Source organism: Idiotropiscis lumnitzeri, chromosome 10, assembly GCF_059441095.1.
Source record: "Idiotropiscis lumnitzeri isolate Australia: NSW breed Sydney's pygmy pipehorse chromosome 10, RoL_Ilum_1.0, whole genome shotgun sequence".
NCBI lineage: Eukaryota > Metazoa > Chordata > Actinopteri > Syngnathiformes > Syngnathidae > Idiotropiscis > Idiotropiscis lumnitzeri.
This window is the reverse complement of record NC_142400.1, coordinates 13,846,684-13,864,226: the sequence shown is the minus strand read 5'-3', so window position 1 is coordinate 13,864,226 and position 17,543 is coordinate 13,846,684. Positions and strand designations below refer to the sequence as shown.

Genomic DNA, 17,543 nt, shown 5'->3' with positions numbered 1-17,543 from the left:
GTCTTCTTTGGCGTTCATCAAAGATGCATGCATACACTGGTGTAAATTTACAGTATATGTGTTTGCTTTCATGTGTGCACTTTTTATGTGCTGCTTGATGTTCACCACACAAGAAGATGCATGTGGGTCAAATATGCATGTTATAAAAGTTGCTGTTTTAGTGCATGATTTTGATGCACAAAATGTGTCCATTGCTTCCTTTTCTTTACTTTTTTTTATCTAAAACAATGAAATATATTGTTTTCAAAAGCAAATATCTTTGCTTTTCAGGAGAACACATATGGATCGTCCTCGATGGGCCGGTTGATGCCATCTGGATAGAGAATCTTAACTCCGTCTTGGATGACAACAAAACTCTAACTTTGGCAAATGGAGATCGTATACCCATGGCACCCAACTGTAAGGTGGTGTTTGAGCCACATAACATCGACAATGCCTCTCCAGCCACTGTATCGCGCAACGGCATGGTGTTCATGAGTTCATCTGTGCTGAGCTGGAGCCCAATATTGGAGGTACTGAACAATGACCGTTATGTTAGTGATGGTATGAAACGCGATGGAATTTAAATTCTTAATGACATTTCCACATGTTTTGAGACGGCTGAAATGATTTACACAATATTAAAGATTAACATTCTTGTGTACAGGGCTGGTTGAAAAAACGCTGTCCTCAAGAGGTTGAGGTTCTGAGGGGCCTCTTCTCTTCATCTTTCACCAAACTGTTCCGCTTCTGTGTCCAATCACTCGAGTTCAAAATCGACCTGCTTGAAGCTTTTGTCATCATGCAGTGCATCAACATGCTGCAGGGACTCATACCAAACAAGGTGGGTTGGGTTTTGCTCAAAATATTTAATCAGGGGACAAGCTCTTATCATGCACTTATTCCTTTATATGTTCAAAAAGTAAGTAAGTAAGGTGTTAATTAAAATAGTTTAACACTAGAACTTATATTGAATGACTGAGAAACTCCCCATGTTTATGTGAAATGTATTTTCACCTCTTCACTCAGGAAACATGCAAGAGTGAATTGACATTTGATATTTTAGTCAGAATTTAATGCAGTTGTATAAAATCCATTAGTTTCATTCAAATGATTTTTTACACTTCGGGGTCCCACTTCAGATATGAAGTTGAACATTCACGTTAGCACGCAATTAGCAAGTGAAGCCAGACCAACTAATATGAATTAAGATAAAGAAATAAAAAAAAAAAAAGACTGTTCAATTGTGTCAAGCACCGTGTATATTGCCTACTACCTGGGAAGTCTTCCAAGAGCAGATTTAATTTGACTGCTAAATGCACAATATAAAGCTGTCATGTAAATCAGAAACGTTATTCCCCTTATTATCAGCCACGGTACCATTGAGCTTTAATTTAAGACCAATAAATTGTTGTTTTGCTGATGATAATTATAATAATTTAATGATAAGTGTTCTCACAGGAACAGTGTGTGGAGTTATCTCGAGAGCACTTGGAGCGCCTGTATGCATTTGCCATGATGTGGAGCGCAGGAGCTGTGCTTGAACTAGATAACCGGAAGAAAATGGAGTTATGGCTGAGAGCAAATGACAGTATTCGTCTGAACTTGCCTGACATTGCTCCTGACAGTGAGGACACCATGTTTGACTACTACGTCACAACAGATGGTAGGCATAAGCATGGGAAACAAAATGGGCTGTCACTTGTGGACAAGATACTCACACACATGGATGGTACCCATCCAATAATGAATACAAGTGTAATTAAAATTAACCACTGATGATCAGGTGAATTGGTTTTGAATTCTGGTTTAAAATTGTTATTGAAAAATAAACCCATAAAACAGACCTGGACAAGAGTGATGGTACACCTTGGACAGATTCCAAACAATTTGATCATAATGACATGGTAAATCAAGGTGTGTCCTCAAATTGACGTCACAGGTGTCTTCAAACTTCTAAGCACCCAGTCTGCCTGTTTAAAAGGTAACAAGTAGTCCATGTGTTGTTTGGTGACATGGTGTGTAAACATAATAAACATAGACCATGGGAAGCAAACGTGAGTGTTATTGAGATTAGAAATAAATGATAGACAAGCTCATTTAAAGTAACGGCTACAATACCATCTTCAATTATTCAGAAATTTAAGATCCACAGGAGTGTAACCAACCTCCCTTGAGGTGCCTGTTGGAGGAACATTGAACATTGCAGAAACTGATAATATAAATGGCCGCAAAAAAACCGTGAACAACCTCCAAAGATATTAAAGATGAACTCCAAGGTCAAGGTACGTCAATGTTGTTGGTTGAGCCAAAGTAGTCTTCATCTGAGACAACCAAGGAGTTTGAAAATAAATCAGGAAAAACAACATGAAGCATACCAAGAAAAGGAACACTGTCCCTTCTGTGAAACATGGAGCAGGCTCTGTAATATTCTGGGATTGGTATGCTCTATCTGGCACAGGGTTTCTTGATTCTCTGCAGGGTCCGATCAGGAAATATCAAGACATAGTGAATGAGTGAATTAATATTTTTTTTTGGGATCATTAACAGAGGGGTACCGACAATTTTCTCTATGTGTGTACATTGCTAGTATTGTTCTGTAATGATGCATTGTGTGTATTTCTCTTATATCAAACTGCAGTATATATAATGTACCTTTTTAACGAGCCTTTAGAGTTCTATCCATTCATCATCTCTACCTCTTGCCCTCTGCTGGAGCCGACCAAAGGTGAGAGGCTTACTTGGTCATCAGCCAATAGCAGAGCACATAAGGACAAAAATAAATCATACTTACGTTCACAACTTTCGAAAAAGTAAAGTCTTTAATTAACCTGCTTTTTCATGCTTTTGGAATGAGGGAGTACATGGACAAAACTCACATTCATAATCATCTGTCTAAACTGTGAGGCAACCAGTAGCTCACTGTGCGGCGTACTTAGAATTATTGTTTGCCTCAATATATAAGTAACTGCTGTGTGTAGTAATATATGTACATTCATTTTGTTCTAGGTCAGTGGGTCCACTGGCTCACACGAGTGGAGGAATATGTGTATCCATCAGAAATAACCCCAGAGTATAGCTCCATTTTGGTACCCAATGTGGACAATGTTCGAACTGACTTCCTGATACAGACCATCTCCAAGCAGGGCAAGGTGATGATCAATAACAAAAAATTATTTCACATTCTTCATGTCAGCAATGAGTTTATTTACAATCCGTGCAGTCAAAAATTAGCGTGAACCAAATTATATTTTGAATCATTTTGAACGCATTTATGACCCAAACTGTGTAAAAAAAATCCCACTCTTTTTTGGGTGACTATTGGAATTTTTGTTAATTCTTTCAGAAGAACATTTGTGAGGTTAGAGATTACCTATGTTGGTTGAAAAGGTCCATTACTGTTCTTAACCCTTGAAATCTGAATTTATGATGATGATCCTTAATTTATCCATTTTATTCAATTACTTTGCAGCATAAATATTTTTTTATATTATTTTAACACTGGTCCGGGGATCGCTTGAAGAGCAGGTCAGTCTGTCTGCGTGTCAGCAACTGATGTAGTTCAGTTCACTTGAACATCAAATGTGAGCATTGACAGAAAACATGGACCACTGTTATTATTAGAATTTAAATACAAAAATTGTAAGAACTATCGCACGTTTGACCAAATGAACGGCATTACTGGAAAATAATTCCAGTTTTGTTTTTAATCATCCAAAGGAAAACAATGACTGATGATTTAATTTATTATGAGGTTTCAATGCTTTTGTTAATGTACTGTACAGTACGTTATAAAGACTAAAAACTGACTACATTTTGACTCATGTTTCATGAAAGCACTATATAAATTAAGAAGCAATTTATTGTATCGTAAGTAAAACTGGACATTAGTAGAACTCTGAAGGGTCTTGGGCATATAAATCACACCACTGGGTTTTGACAAATCTTTTTAACCTTTAATCTCTATATTCTCTATATCTCATTTCTTGGCTGTTGGATAGACCCATCTCGTACACAGTTTCAATCGATAACATCACAGCATGGCTCGTTGCTTAAAAAGCAGATTGAAATAGTGCAGTCTTAAAAGCCCATTAAATTCGCAATGACATGGAATTCATTATAAGTCCTCTTAGTGTGAGCATGCATGCATGAGTCGGTCTCATTAATAATGTATGCACCGCATGCATAGAGCCACAAACTAGCGAATAAGGTAAACCCTCATCGTGATGAAGTGGTGCCACAACAAGTGAAAATAAAGGTACAGAAGGGTGAGGCGAGCCGTGGTTCCTTTGCAAAAGTCACAAAATGACTAACGCTGCAATATTTTTGCAGGCGGTGTTGCTGATTGGAGAGCAAGGGACAGCCAAGACAGTCATGATAAAGGGCTACATGTCAAAGCTCCATCCTGAGACACACATAGGAAAGAGTCTTAATTTTTCCTCTGCCACCACCCCACTTATATTCCAGGTGAGGTACAACCGTTCTGCTCCTTCGATTTTAATTCTTTAGTCTTCTGCCGTGTCTTAAACTTGAAGCCACCATGCACAAGGCTTGAGGCACAACATCTGTTATGCCTTAAAATGAGCAAATTACATTTAAGAGGATGTCATCCGCCTGAGACGGCTATGCAAAGTAATATTGATTTTTGTGCCTGATTGACATGTGCGGGCTAAAGGTGGGACCACTGTCTTGTCCCTGTCCATGGCTTTAGCAGTATATTGATCAGACTGTCATGATGGATTATATCCGGCAGCAGCTCTGTTTTTATCTGCAATGTTTATTGTCATCTGCTTCTTTAAAAATAGTCTGAATCTATTTCTTTCCTTTTCAGAGAACTGTTGAGAGTTATGTGGATAAGAGGATGGGGAGCACTTATGGACCCCCAGCTGGGAAAAAAATGTCAGTCTTCATCGATGATATCAATATGCCTGTCATCAATGAGTGGGGCGATCAGGTTTGGAATGAGAGTAACATTACTGTATGCGGAAAACAAAATGACAATCCTTAAAAATCAGCACTTTACCGATACGTTTTGTTTTGGACTCAGGTGACAAATGAGATTGTCCGTCAATTAATGGACCATAATGGGTTCTACAATCTAGAAAAACCAGGAGAATTTACTGGCATGATTGACGTCCAGTTCCTGGCGGCTATGATCCATCCAGGAGGAGGCCGTAATGACATCCCACAGAGACTCAAAAGACAATTTTCCATCTTTAACTGTACACTTCCCTCCAATTCGTCAATTGACAAGATCTTTGGTAATCCTAAAATCAGCTGAATTTGAATCTGTGTGCATTGAAACATGTAGTCTATAGTCAGTCTCACTTTATGTCATCAATGTTTTCACTCAGGTGTGATTGGTGAAGGCTACTTCTGCGCGCGACGTAGTTTTGCTGAAGGTGTCCAAAGCACAGTCCCCTTCCTGGTGTCCATGACTCGCATTCTATGGCAGCTGACCAAAGTTAAGATGCTTCCAACCCCTGCCAAGTTCCATTACATCTTCAACCTTCGAGATCTCTCCAGGGTCTGGCAAGGCATGCTTAATACCAGTGCAGAGGTGGTCACCTCCACACAGGTTAGAGGATTCATATGTCCCCTAAAATACCCCAGGAACCATGACTAAACAGATTTTACTTGTGTGTGTTCTAAATATGAGAACCAGTTTCCCAAGAAAAAGCATCAACACACAATTGAACCATTTAAACTTTTTGGTAAGACTGTCAAGTATAAATGAGGACCTTTCAATCTGAGGAATGGCTACAAAGTGCCTTGCTTTATATTTTCTGACTATTCATAAAACAAATATGCAATAATAAAATTAATGGTGTTTATTCCATTTTATTGGCATATTTCCTTAATTTATTCACCTTTGAATTGTTTTTAGAGAAAGAAAATAAAATGTGTAATTATGCATTTGACATACATTTACTTGTGAGATTACGTCTGCATTTCAGCCTAAGAGTCAAAAGGTTCCGTGTTTTCTGTGTGGAGCAAGCAAGCAAGTGTAAACACTGTCTGGAATAAGCACTAGCCTATTAAAAGCATCAAATCATGTTTTTGGTGCGCTCTTTGTGTTGTTTCATGCAATCTTGTTTACAATGCTCAATAAGGAGCAACATCCATTTCCTGCTGACAGCGCGAGTCTTTATTTTCAGTTCTCCAATTATTTTTCAGGTGCTGTTGGCATTGTGGAAGCACGAATGCAAACGAGTGATAGCCGACAGATTTATCATGCCTGAAGAAGTGGAGTGGTTCGACCAAGCTTTGGCAAAATTGGTAGGGGACACCCTTGGCGAGAAGCACAAGAACATCGTGGACCTCGGAGTGGACAGCTACTTTGTTGACTTTCTGCGAGACACACCTGAAGCAACAGGTAGCATAATATGAGAGGTTCAACATTATATTCCAACATAATATAGAATTCTGCAATGTCGTGTTCCTAACATGAAGAATTTTCATTACAGGAGAGGAGCCCGAAGAGTCTGATATGGATTTACCCAAAGTGTACGAGACCATTGAGACGTTTGAGAGCCTAAAAGGAAGACTGAACATGTTCCTGGGTCTTTACAATGAGAGTGTCAGGGGTACAGGGATGGACATGGTCTTCTTTCAGGATGCAATGATACATTTGGTCAAGGTAATGTAAGCCTCATGCTTAATTATACAACACTGTCGGTCATCCTGTACACATGGGCACCAGTCTGTTTCGTGGTCTTTTTTTTAGTGAACAAGCCTTTTGGGTTGTACACTGAAAAGTCGAGCGAGTATCATTTAAAACAGCGATGGGCAAACTTTTTGATTGGCGGGCCAGAATGGGTTCTAAAATTTGACAGAGGGGCAGGACCAGTTGCAGATGGATGGAGTGTTTTGGTAACCTCACCTCATCTGAGAAAAAAATTTTCAATGAAAGTGAACAAAATTACAACAATATATATGTCTTTGAAAAAACACAGTATTTAGAAAATAAAACATCAACAAGGCTTATTCATGAAATTTTTTTCAAGTTCGGCGGGCCGGATTAAAACGTTTGACGGGCCACGTGTGGCCCCCGGGCCGTAGTTTGCCCGCACCTGATTTAAAGCTATTATCTGTTTGCATGATTTGCATCCCAAAGTAGTTAATGGAGTGCGGTTATATTTGCGCTGCAAGGTAGAATGTGTCTTTTTGGGATATAATTGTATGTAAACAGTAAAGGTGAATATGATTGTGTGTGCATTTTTTTTTGTGTGTGTAAGGTCTCAAGGATAATCCGGACACCTGGAGGTAATGCCTTGTTGGTTGGTGTTGGCGGGTCAGGAAAGCAGAGCTTGACTCGACTGGCTTCATTCATCGCTGGGTACAAGATTTTCCAGATCACTCTTACACGGTACTATTACTTTTTTATGCATATAATTTGATCAAATCATTGAGAACTGTAGCGATAGTATTTTGCGAATACCGTAATGCACAGTTTTGTAAGAGTGGAGCGGAACTGTTTTTTGTCATGCAGTGAGGTGTTTTGTAATATTTTGGTTTTAAAAACCATATATAGCCTATATGTTCCATTCAGTAACAGAATTAGTAGTAAAATTGGCCATCAACGTACCCTCTAATTCTCTCAGCTGTGTAAGCAATCTCGAATGAGAGTATGTATGAGCCTTTTTAAAAGATTTTTTTTCTTCATTCCAATAGCAACGAAAACGATACCATCAGCATTGTTATGTTCCAATCTGCATGTATACATTCAAATTCGATTCCCCACTGGCGTTTAACTCAATGGTCCCCAACCTTTTTTGTTCCACTGACCAGTTTAGACCAGTAAATGCTTTTTGCGGTTTGATTACTTATAGCCACAAAACCACAACGATAGAAAGACAATTAACAACCTTCAGATATTTGGATGCTAGTGGAAGAATATATTGTATCTTTAAGCACTTCTCTAAGTTACTGCTTTGTGCTGTGAGGGAGATTTTACAAAGATAATGTACAATGTACATCTGTCTTAGTTTGGGCAAGTCCTGTAAACTCTGTGTATAAATTAATGTAATTTTTCAAAACCGTAAAAGACTGAGACACTTTTTGTCCGCTCTGTGAATCCCCAATTTTATCATTAACTGACATTCATAGAATTTAACAAGCAATTTAGAGTAGTTCTATCCTTTGAAATGTGACGAGTAACTTATTTTTGTTTAAAGTGACAAGGCAAGAGTCATTATTCCAAGGCTCAAGCAAGATTGGGTTCTAATTTCGTCCCTCAAATGTAGAATAAATTGAGTAGAACTGATTGTTGAAACTCTTTTAAACCTTGCTCTTCCTGTCACTGTGGAACAATCACATTGTTTCCTGTGAGACTTTTTTCCTTTTATAGCAGTTTAAATAAAAAAAAGGAGCCTTTTAAACTGTGTTAATTATCTTTGCTTTCTCCTTCTTACCTGATTGTTTGGTGACACTCATGTCTATTTCTTGCCTGAATTTCTTTCCCTGGTCTCAATGCACATTTGTCACCGATTTCCTTTTTAGTTCCCCATGCAGAGTTGTTTGGCTACTTGGTATTAATGAGTGATTCTTGTTTTCTTTCTTTTGGTCCCCGTGGGGCAGACTAGAAAGTCAATAACTCGTCTCAAAATCCTCTCGTCTGCCTTGCTTTGTCTTTGTCAGGCTCTCTCTCTTTTTCTCTCTGTCTTTACAAAAACGTTTTTTCTTGTTATGCTTTGAATGCTTGTTTGTTTGATAGTTTCTCACCACCGCCTTCTCTCAGTTGGTATTACAGAATTGTATGTTAGTCATCAAATTTCTCATACAAACAATACAAGTGGACAAATAAAAGCAAAAATACCGCCACATATATTCCAGCACACTGGATGCCACTTGAATATTTCTTAAAAAGTAAAAAAAATGAACAAGCAAAGTAGTGTGTTTTTTATTCGCATAGACACAAATTTTTAATACTGTACTGTATACCCGAATACAATATTTGAAGCCATCTCTCTCTCTCTCTCCCTCCGTCTTCGTCTCTCTCTCTCTTTCTCTCTCTCTCTCTCTCTCTCTCTCTCTCTCTCTCTCTATTATGTAACTATTTAGAATTTGCCATAAGCCATCGTTATTCCAATTAGTCAAGTCGAATATATTTACAGGTTATAGCCCTTAACCAGCGTGCTGCAATGGCTTCTGTGTAGACAGCATTTAGCGCAATATGTTGCTCAACAATGCTAGTTCGAAGTGTCGGTGTCCATTTAACAAGATGGAGTGCTGCAGGAGGACGCGGTGGGTCCTCCTCAAAACATGGCCCCGTTGGTCAATGCTGAGGTCTTCATAGCAGCGCGTGTAGAACCCATTCAGTGACATTAAAGTCAGTCATCATCACCTAGCCCCCTCTCCAAGATAGGGAAGAAAATGAACAGTCAACAAGGCTAACATTAAGTTCAACTAAACGTGAAAAAAGAGGATACAAATAAGTACAAGTAGTGTTTTAAACATTTATAATGAGGTAGGTAGCTATATTTACGTATATCATCATAACAGAAGCATGATTGTAGATGCTAAACAATGGAGGGCCAAGTACCAATCCCTGTGGGACTCCACATGGAGCATCACAAAACTCAGAAGTCACATTGCCATTAATTACATGGTGTTCCCTCTCTGAGGAGTAAGAACTAAACCAAGAAAATCCTGAGCCTGAAATACTAACAGGCGTTCTAAGGTAACTTGTATATTTTGATCGAGGGTGCCAAAGGAAGCACGAAGCTCGAACTACTGAAACAATACACTTACCACTTAATTGTAATTTTTTTTTTTGCACCTTTTAGATGTGTGATTATTCTTTTCCAGTTCCTACAACACAAACAACTTGATGGATGACCTTAAAGGTTTGTACAAGACTGCAGGTCTGCTTGGAAAAGGCCTCAGCTTCCTCTTCACTGACAACGAAATCAAAGAAGAGTCCTTCCTTGAGTACATGAACAACGTTTTGTCATCGGGAGAGGTGAGGAGCATGCGCCTCAAAAGATGTTGTTGACATATGGATGGACCGTGTTTTCTCAAATGGGGAACATTCATAATTGAAAAGTCCACATCAAGGTGGAAGCACAGCATTTGCACCTCATATTCTATAGCTGGATCCCATATTTAATTCCGCACAATATAACGCCAACGCAAGCAAGCGCATATGTGCACCTGTAACCACAACTGAGATTATTTGCTTACACAGTCCACATGGCCAAAAATGGATTGTTTGTCATACCATGCACAGGGAGGGTTTCATGATAGAAAATGCAAACATATATAGAACCTTGCCCAACACACTCATAATACAAGCAGGAACAAGTATGAGTAAAAATCAATTTTGCTGAAATGGATGCTCTGCTCATGTAAATTAATGCATATACACTCTGGAGCATTTCATAAGTCTGCGGAACGTTATTTTATACTGTATGGCGCTTCCAAAGTGTCCTCCGGTCCCAACTGTTTTCTGCAAAAAGATGGTGAGCGTGGTTTAGTGGGGTTCGCTTAATGTCTAGATATAGCTGTCTCTTTAAAACTCGAATAACAAAAAAAATAATATATTTCATTAGATATATGCTAATGACATATCAAACTTAGAAGAGTGTGGGATGATTATAACTGCCCTTATGAAAAAAGACTCAAAACCTTTTGAAGGCACCTCTTATCTCGAAGCCTACTTTTATCTCAGGCACTGCTTGCTAGCAGCCATCAGAATGATCAATTGAAACCAATAGCGGACGGCATTTTTGCATAGTGTGATCGACGGCTCTTTCATCCAAATTATATCTAAGAAGCACAACGATACAACAATCTCTTTATTCTTCACCAGTCTAAATGTTGCCGTTTATTCAAAATTTTCCTGCTTGTTTTATAAGTGTGTTCAGCAAGACAAGTAAGTCTATGTGTACATTTTATTTCATGAAACCCTGACTGGGGATGGTACGATAAATAACGACTTCTCGGCCATGTTGATTGGTGTGAAAAAGATATTACTGAAGAATGCTCATGACGATTATCAAATATTTCACTGTCATGAAAGGTTATTTCATATTGTGTGTACAGCTAAATCATAACAATTATATTGACAGATGGCCAATTTAAATGTGTGTAATGCAACTTTGTTGAAGTAAGGTGGGACTAATTATCTGCACCACGGAATCACGTTTATCAAAATATTCCCCTTGAAATGAGGGTGGCTAATGGGTTGGCCATACAACACGGCTCCATGCTTGGATATCTGTAATGGTAGATGATTCTTATGAGCAATAGACATCAGTAGTTTGACCATGTCCAGGAAGAAGTTTTTTATATATATGTATATATATATATATATATATATATATATATATATATATATATATATATATATATATATATATATATATATCGCATTGAAAGACAGCAGCGGGCGTGGGTTCGATCCCAGTGCCGGCCTTCCTGTGTGGGGTTTGCATGTTCTCCCCATGCCTGCATGGGTTTCCTCCGGGTATGCAGGTTTCCTCCCACATTCCAAAAACATGCATGGCAGGTTGATTGGACACTCTAAATTGCCCCTAGGTATGAGTGCGAGCGCGGATGGTTGTTCGTCTTTGTGTGCCCTGCGATTGGCTGGCAACCAGTTTAGGGTGTCCCCCGCCTACTGCCCGAGGATAGCTGGGATGGGCTCCAGCACCCCCCGCGACTCTAGTGAGAAGAAGCGGTACAGATAATGAATGGATGGATGGATGTTTACAGAGGTGGGCATTTTATAAAATTGTGTCTGTCACCCGTCAGCGGGCTAAATACCCAGCCGTCATTCGTGTGTCTTTTTTTTCCAAGCACAACGGAATTCTTATTGTCAGTTGGTCGGTCCGTCAGTCATTCTGTCAGTCCTTAAATGCTTAAAGGAAATCTTATGTAAGAAAGCAAAAGCAAGTGTTGCATTTAATCTATATTGTGGGTATCTTTATAAAGCATACAACCATGGACAGATAAGTGAGAATACGTGTCATAAATCAGTGGCGTGATCTTGTACGTTTCTGTCCCCAGGTGTCAAACCTGTTTGCCCGAGACGAAATGGATGAGATCCTCAGTGATCTCGTCCCGATGATGAAGCGAGAGTTTCCAAAACGGCCACCCACCAACGAAAACTTATATGAGTACTTCATGTCAAGAGTTCGACACAACCTACACGTTGTTCTGTGTTTCTCACCCGTTGGGGAAAAGTTCCGCAACAGGGCTCTAAAATTCCCAGCACTGATATCTGGTTGTACAATGGACTGGTTCAGACGCTGGCCGAAAGATGCTCTTGTTGCAGGTATATATGAACACTTGTCAAGTTGATTGTTTATAATTTCACAGCAAAAAATGTTTTGATTGGGTCCTCAAAGTTTTTAATCCACAAATTGTGTGCTGTGCAATTTAGGATTGAATACATCATTTTGCCGGCTGCTGAATCATTTCTTTGTGCGTACCTTCTGTAATTTTGCTGTACCTTGTGCTTTTTTTTCCTTCAGTTTCAGAGCACTTTGTGTCTGTGTTCGATATTGACTGCTCACCTCAAGTCAAGAATGAGGTTGTTCAATGCATGGGCTCTTTCCAGGACGGGGTGGCTGAGAAGTGTGTGGATTACTTCCAGAGGTACAGTCATACAGTGATCAGCTATTTTTGGACACTTTGTTACTTTAAAGCCTCCATGGATAATGGATGAAGAATACTATAACATATCAGAATATTAAGCAGAAAGTGATGCTGCGGGTTCTCTCTTATGGAGAATAATAATAATAATAATAATAATGCCTTTATTAGTCCCACAATGGGGAAATTCGAGATTCGAACCCAGGCCTCCTGGGGAGACTGGGTCCGGAACGCGGCGCCTTAGACCACTCGGCCATCCTGGCAGCCAAAATTCGAGATTCGAACCCAGGCCTCCTGGGGAGACTGGGTCCTGAACGGGGCGCCTTAGACCACTCGGCCATCATGGCCAGACCACTCGGCCATCATGGCAATAATAATTCCCTTTATTAGTCCCACAATGGGGAAATTCGAGATTCGAACCCAGGCCTCCTGGGGAGACTGGGTCCTGAACGCGGCGCCTTAGACCACTCGGCCATCCTGGCATAAATATGAACATAAATATATAAAGCCTATATCAGCCTTTTTAAATGCAAATACTAAACAATATATTTGGCATAACAGCATCCTGCGGCTCAACACTATTTTTCCCCGTTATTTAAGTAATTTTTTCCTGAAAACAAAAACAAGCAAAGTTTTACTGACATCCATTGTTCTTTCTTTCAAATGACCAAAATATGATCATTTACTTATCAGGTGATAATCTAATCTAATTTGACTGCAGATACCGACGCTCCACCCATGTCACGCCCAAGTCCTACCTATCCTTCATCCAGGGCTACAAAAGCATTTATGAGGAAAAGAGAGCTGAAGTTAAGACACTGGCTAACAGGTAACACAACAACATCATCAAATACTTACTTTTGATATTGAAATATCTTTTCTCGTAAGCTTCAACACTGAGGAGGATGCAGGTAGTCATGTCCTGATAAAGAAAAAAAAAGTCATTATTATTCCGTGATTAATCAGGTACTGACTTTCTGTTGCAAACAAATTAATTGATAGTATCCTAGTAGCATATTCAGGACCAAAAGCAAATGATCTCACATTTAGACTATAACTGCACCCGGAACCTTTGCAAATAACTTTTTTTATTATTTTTATTTATGCTGTAAGACCGTGAAAATACATTCTGTAGTAGGAAGCTTGGTCATAGTCACGCAGAGTGACAGACATGTAAATGACTTGCAGTTAGTGTTTGTTGTTATTTTCTTTTCAACAATACTGCACTTCTGTTTAGAATGAACACTGGTCTCGAGAAGCTGAAGGAAGCTTCAGAGTCAGTCGCAGCCCTCAGCAAAGAGCTGGAGGTAAAAGAGAAAGAACTGCAGGTGGCCAATGAAAAAGCTGATATGGTGAGTTTTGGAAACTAACTTTTAACCAAATATTAACTGATAAGTCTGCTTGGGGTAAACCACATTTATACATATACAATAGCTAAAATCTAGTGATGTCAGTGATTAATTTCTTTTAACGAATTAATCGCAAAAATTTACATAATTAATTGTGATTAATTGTGTTATTTAATCACAATCTATTATGGAGTTTTCAACTAATATTTACTTGAGTAAAATCCTGGAAATTATGAGGAGAAAATACCAAGGTTTATTTCTACTCAGACTGTTTTCATAGCTTTCTTTGATCTTTGAATACAATTCTTTAACTGTAAAACACTGTAAAAACAGTTGAACGATACACTAAAGATAAACGAATAATATGGTATTTGAATTTGGCTTCGCAAATTCTGCAAATTATTTCGGGTTTCTTCAATGAGCTTTTGAGCAAATTTTTTAAAGTAAAAGTCCGTCTTTCTGACAGTAACTCTCCTCTAAGTTTGACTTCACGGTGAGCAGAGGTCAGCTGCTACAGGATGTAAATAGAACAAATTTAACTGAGTTAATTATTTTTAGTGGGTTATTAAATTAATCTCCATAGTTAATGCTTTGACTATGACAGCCCTACTAAAAACATGAATTAAAATGACACTATGTTTCATTTTGTCCAGCTCAGATGTAAATGTTGCAAAGTAACCTTTTTGCTTTCTTGATGACCAATTAAAAAAAAAAAAACATAGGTGTCTTTAAAGTGGTGTGTTCATTTTACACCAACCTTTACAGCAGTGTAAGAATATGGAGCTTCTACGCTTTTTTTTGTGGGTGTGTTTGTGTGTGTGCCTGTGTGCATGATATAAGCCTTATGAGGATAAGCAGATCGAATAATGGATGGATGGAATGTTTGTCTTTTAAAGGTGCTGAAAGAGGTTACAGTCAAAGCCCAGGCAGCTGAGCGAGTAAAGGTGGAGGTTCAGAAAGTCAAGGACAAGGCCGAGGCGATTTTAGACTGTATCTCAGCCGACAAGGCCATTGCCGAGCAGAAACTTAAAGCTGCAAAACCTGCATTGGAGGAAGCCGAGGCAGCACTGCAGGTACAGTGTTGGATAAACAGAATATCCTCTAACCCATGTTTCTTAGGGTTGCAGCACACGGAAGCCTTGCCACCAAACGCATTGTGCAGCCCTAATATATATATATATATATATATATATATTAAGGAAGTCGTCTTAAATATTTGGAACAGGATCATTTGGCCTTTATTTTCATCTCTTGGCTTTTTCCACTTTCTTATCTTGACTTTCCTAAATAAAATGCCATGTATATATAAATGCATCTGATTCACCTTGCCTGAAGTGTTTCATATTTCATATCCATATTGAGTTTGATATGAATCTTGGATGCATCATGAATGTATTTATTCAGTGACATCCTTTGCACTCACATTGCCAGAAGATGTCGCATTCCTTGTTGCTCTCGACACATGTCCTGATTCCTATAGCACAGTACAGACAGAGTGATGTTATTGTTATATATATTATGTTTGACTATTATTGTTATTATCAGTTATCAGTTATTAGAGTCATCATTTGATCGGCTCCCTTTTATGTCCAATGTTTTGCCCTGGAATGATTACGCTAAAATCACAAACAGACAAGATGAGAAGGTTGGGGTCTCTAAAGGTCGCTCTCAATGGGTTGCTTTGATTTTTAGCTCTTTCGGTCTATCATTTTATGAGTTTCCTAAAGTAATTTTGTCTCTCTTCACAGTTGTTGTCTTTACTTACGTACTCCGTGTTCATTCTTCCACTATGTGTCCTTGTTATGTCTCAAGTGTTGTGCATTCTCTGCTTTTCTCTATGAAATGTAAAAAAAAATGTGGTAACTTTATGTAGAAAAATGCACCGAAAAGCAAATCCAACCTTGGCTTATCTGTTAGTTATTTCCTCCCTCCTCTAATTAATAAAATACTTGAATAGTTTCGTAATTGATTAGTTGTCAATTGATTGATTAATTTTGACACCTCAAGTATACATGCTCTGCTTTAAACAGATTCATTGCTCAGTTCAGGAATCTTTATATTAATCTGCATTAATTTTTTTGGCTGGTCTATTAATGGTGTGAATTCCAATTCATTCACATTTTCCCACAAATAAACTTTCCACTGAAAGATCCCCTCATTAACTATTATCATGTCATTACATATCAGTTAAAATTCAGTTTTAGATAACGACTCTGCTCTCCATTTAGACAATCAAGCCATCTGACATTGCCACGGTGCGCACACTTGGGCGTCCCCCACATCTCATCATGAGGATTATGGACTGCGTGCTGCTGCTCTTCCAGAGGCGGGTCAACCCTGTGAAGATCGACCCAGAGAAGAACTGCAACACTCCATCGTGGCAGGAGTCTCTCAAACTCATAACAGCTGGAAATTTTCTGGGCAGCCTACAGGTAAAAATTGCAAATATATTCAACAATAGTCTGTTTTTGGTGGTTCTATATTATGTCATTCAGATTTTAGGTGGATGATCCTGATGTCAATGTTTGTCCAAGAATAGCTTTTTCATAAGCTAATAGGTTTGTACCATACTATACTGTGTATGATGCCGTTAATGCACCAAATTCATGTCACTACATCATTGCATTTTTAGAAAGATCATTCTTAAACATTTAAAACAAAAATTCCACAATACCCCAAAATATCACTTTCGCAAATTATTTTCCAGGTATTTCCACTGATTAGTTTGCAATTCTCCCAATACATGACGAATCTGCAGTGGCTCACAGCGTAAACCAATGGAAGCCGGGCTTTACAATATCACATATTGATGTTTTTTTTTAATACATGTCCGTTGGAGGCTTTCAATGTGTTCTCTCAAAACTCTTATACAGAGTTGGCTATTGCCACTACAATACTGTCAACAAACATAAATAGAGTGGTTCTCAATCAGCTCTCAGACAGTTCAACCTTGTTTTTGTTCAGATTGCAAAACAGATGTATTCTTTTTGTACCACTTATCCTGTTCAGGGTCATTGGTGAAATAAAGACATTTATAGCAAAAAATATAGACAAACAACTATTCACACTCACATTCACTCCAAAATGAAATTTAGATTTCCAGATGAATGATGGATATCTGAAAACGCTGCTGAATATTCAAAATACGTTTTTTACCTAAAACGGGGTTAGGTGTAACCCTGCACAATATTTTTTATTTTATATATTTTATTTTTATGTGTGTGTGTGTGTGTGAAAACAAATTTGAAAAAAGAAGCGGCGACTATGTTAACCTGTAGGTGCGGAAACGTGAGTACAAGACTACAGCATTATTCACATCTTTAGTGAGTTGATGCACAAAATGAGTGCTTGTAATTCACATGGGTTTGCTTTTAAAAAGTTTTGTTCCGTTCTCAAATTGTGCAAGACAGCCCTTTGCGCTGAAAAAAAAGACAATACATTGTGATTTTTATTGTTTGTTCATGAAAAATGAAAAAAAATCTTTTTTTAACACGTATGCACATATATGGGAGTAAACTTGAATACTGAGCAACATTTTAACATTTAAGTGACATATTATGGAAAAGTTGTTTTTGTATGTATATAAATAGCTGAAAATCTCTCTTTTGAGCAAGC

At 38.4% G+C, this 17,543-nt stretch overlaps 1 protein-coding gene across 2 annotated transcripts in view; it reads left to right on the top strand.

The window, feature by feature from the left end:
* The window catches only part of dnah5 (dynein, axonemal, heavy chain 5), a 70,430-nt gene that overhangs the window by 25,250 nt on the left and 27,637 nt on the right, over nt 1-17,543 (top strand). For both annotated transcript variants that reach the window (XM_088306218.1, XM_088306217.1), the window contains 18 exons: nt 271-512; nt 647-823; nt 1,441-1,645; nt 2,989-3,131; nt 4,312-4,446; nt 4,811-4,933; nt 5,027-5,240; nt 5,334-5,557; nt 6,157-6,355; nt 6,447-6,619; nt 7,218-7,348; nt 9,790-9,943; nt 11,992-12,259; nt 12,459-12,582; nt 13,301-13,408; nt 13,817-13,931; nt 14,825-15,001; nt 16,157-16,360. In XM_088306218.1, the coding sequence (XP_088162344.1) occupies nt 271-512; nt 647-823; nt 1,441-1,645; nt 2,989-3,131; nt 4,312-4,446; nt 4,811-4,933; nt 5,027-5,240; nt 5,334-5,557; nt 6,157-6,355; nt 6,447-6,619; nt 7,218-7,348; nt 9,790-9,943; nt 11,992-12,259; nt 12,459-12,582; nt 13,301-13,408; nt 13,817-13,931; nt 14,825-15,001; nt 16,157-16,360 (3,116 nt within the window). The remainder of the gene's footprint in view (nt 1-270; nt 513-646; nt 824-1,440; nt 1,646-2,988; nt 3,132-4,311; nt 4,447-4,810; nt 4,934-5,026; nt 5,241-5,333; nt 5,558-6,156; nt 6,356-6,446; nt 6,620-7,217; nt 7,349-9,789; nt 9,944-11,991; nt 12,260-12,458; nt 12,583-13,300; nt 13,409-13,816; nt 13,932-14,824; nt 15,002-16,156; nt 16,361-17,543) is intronic.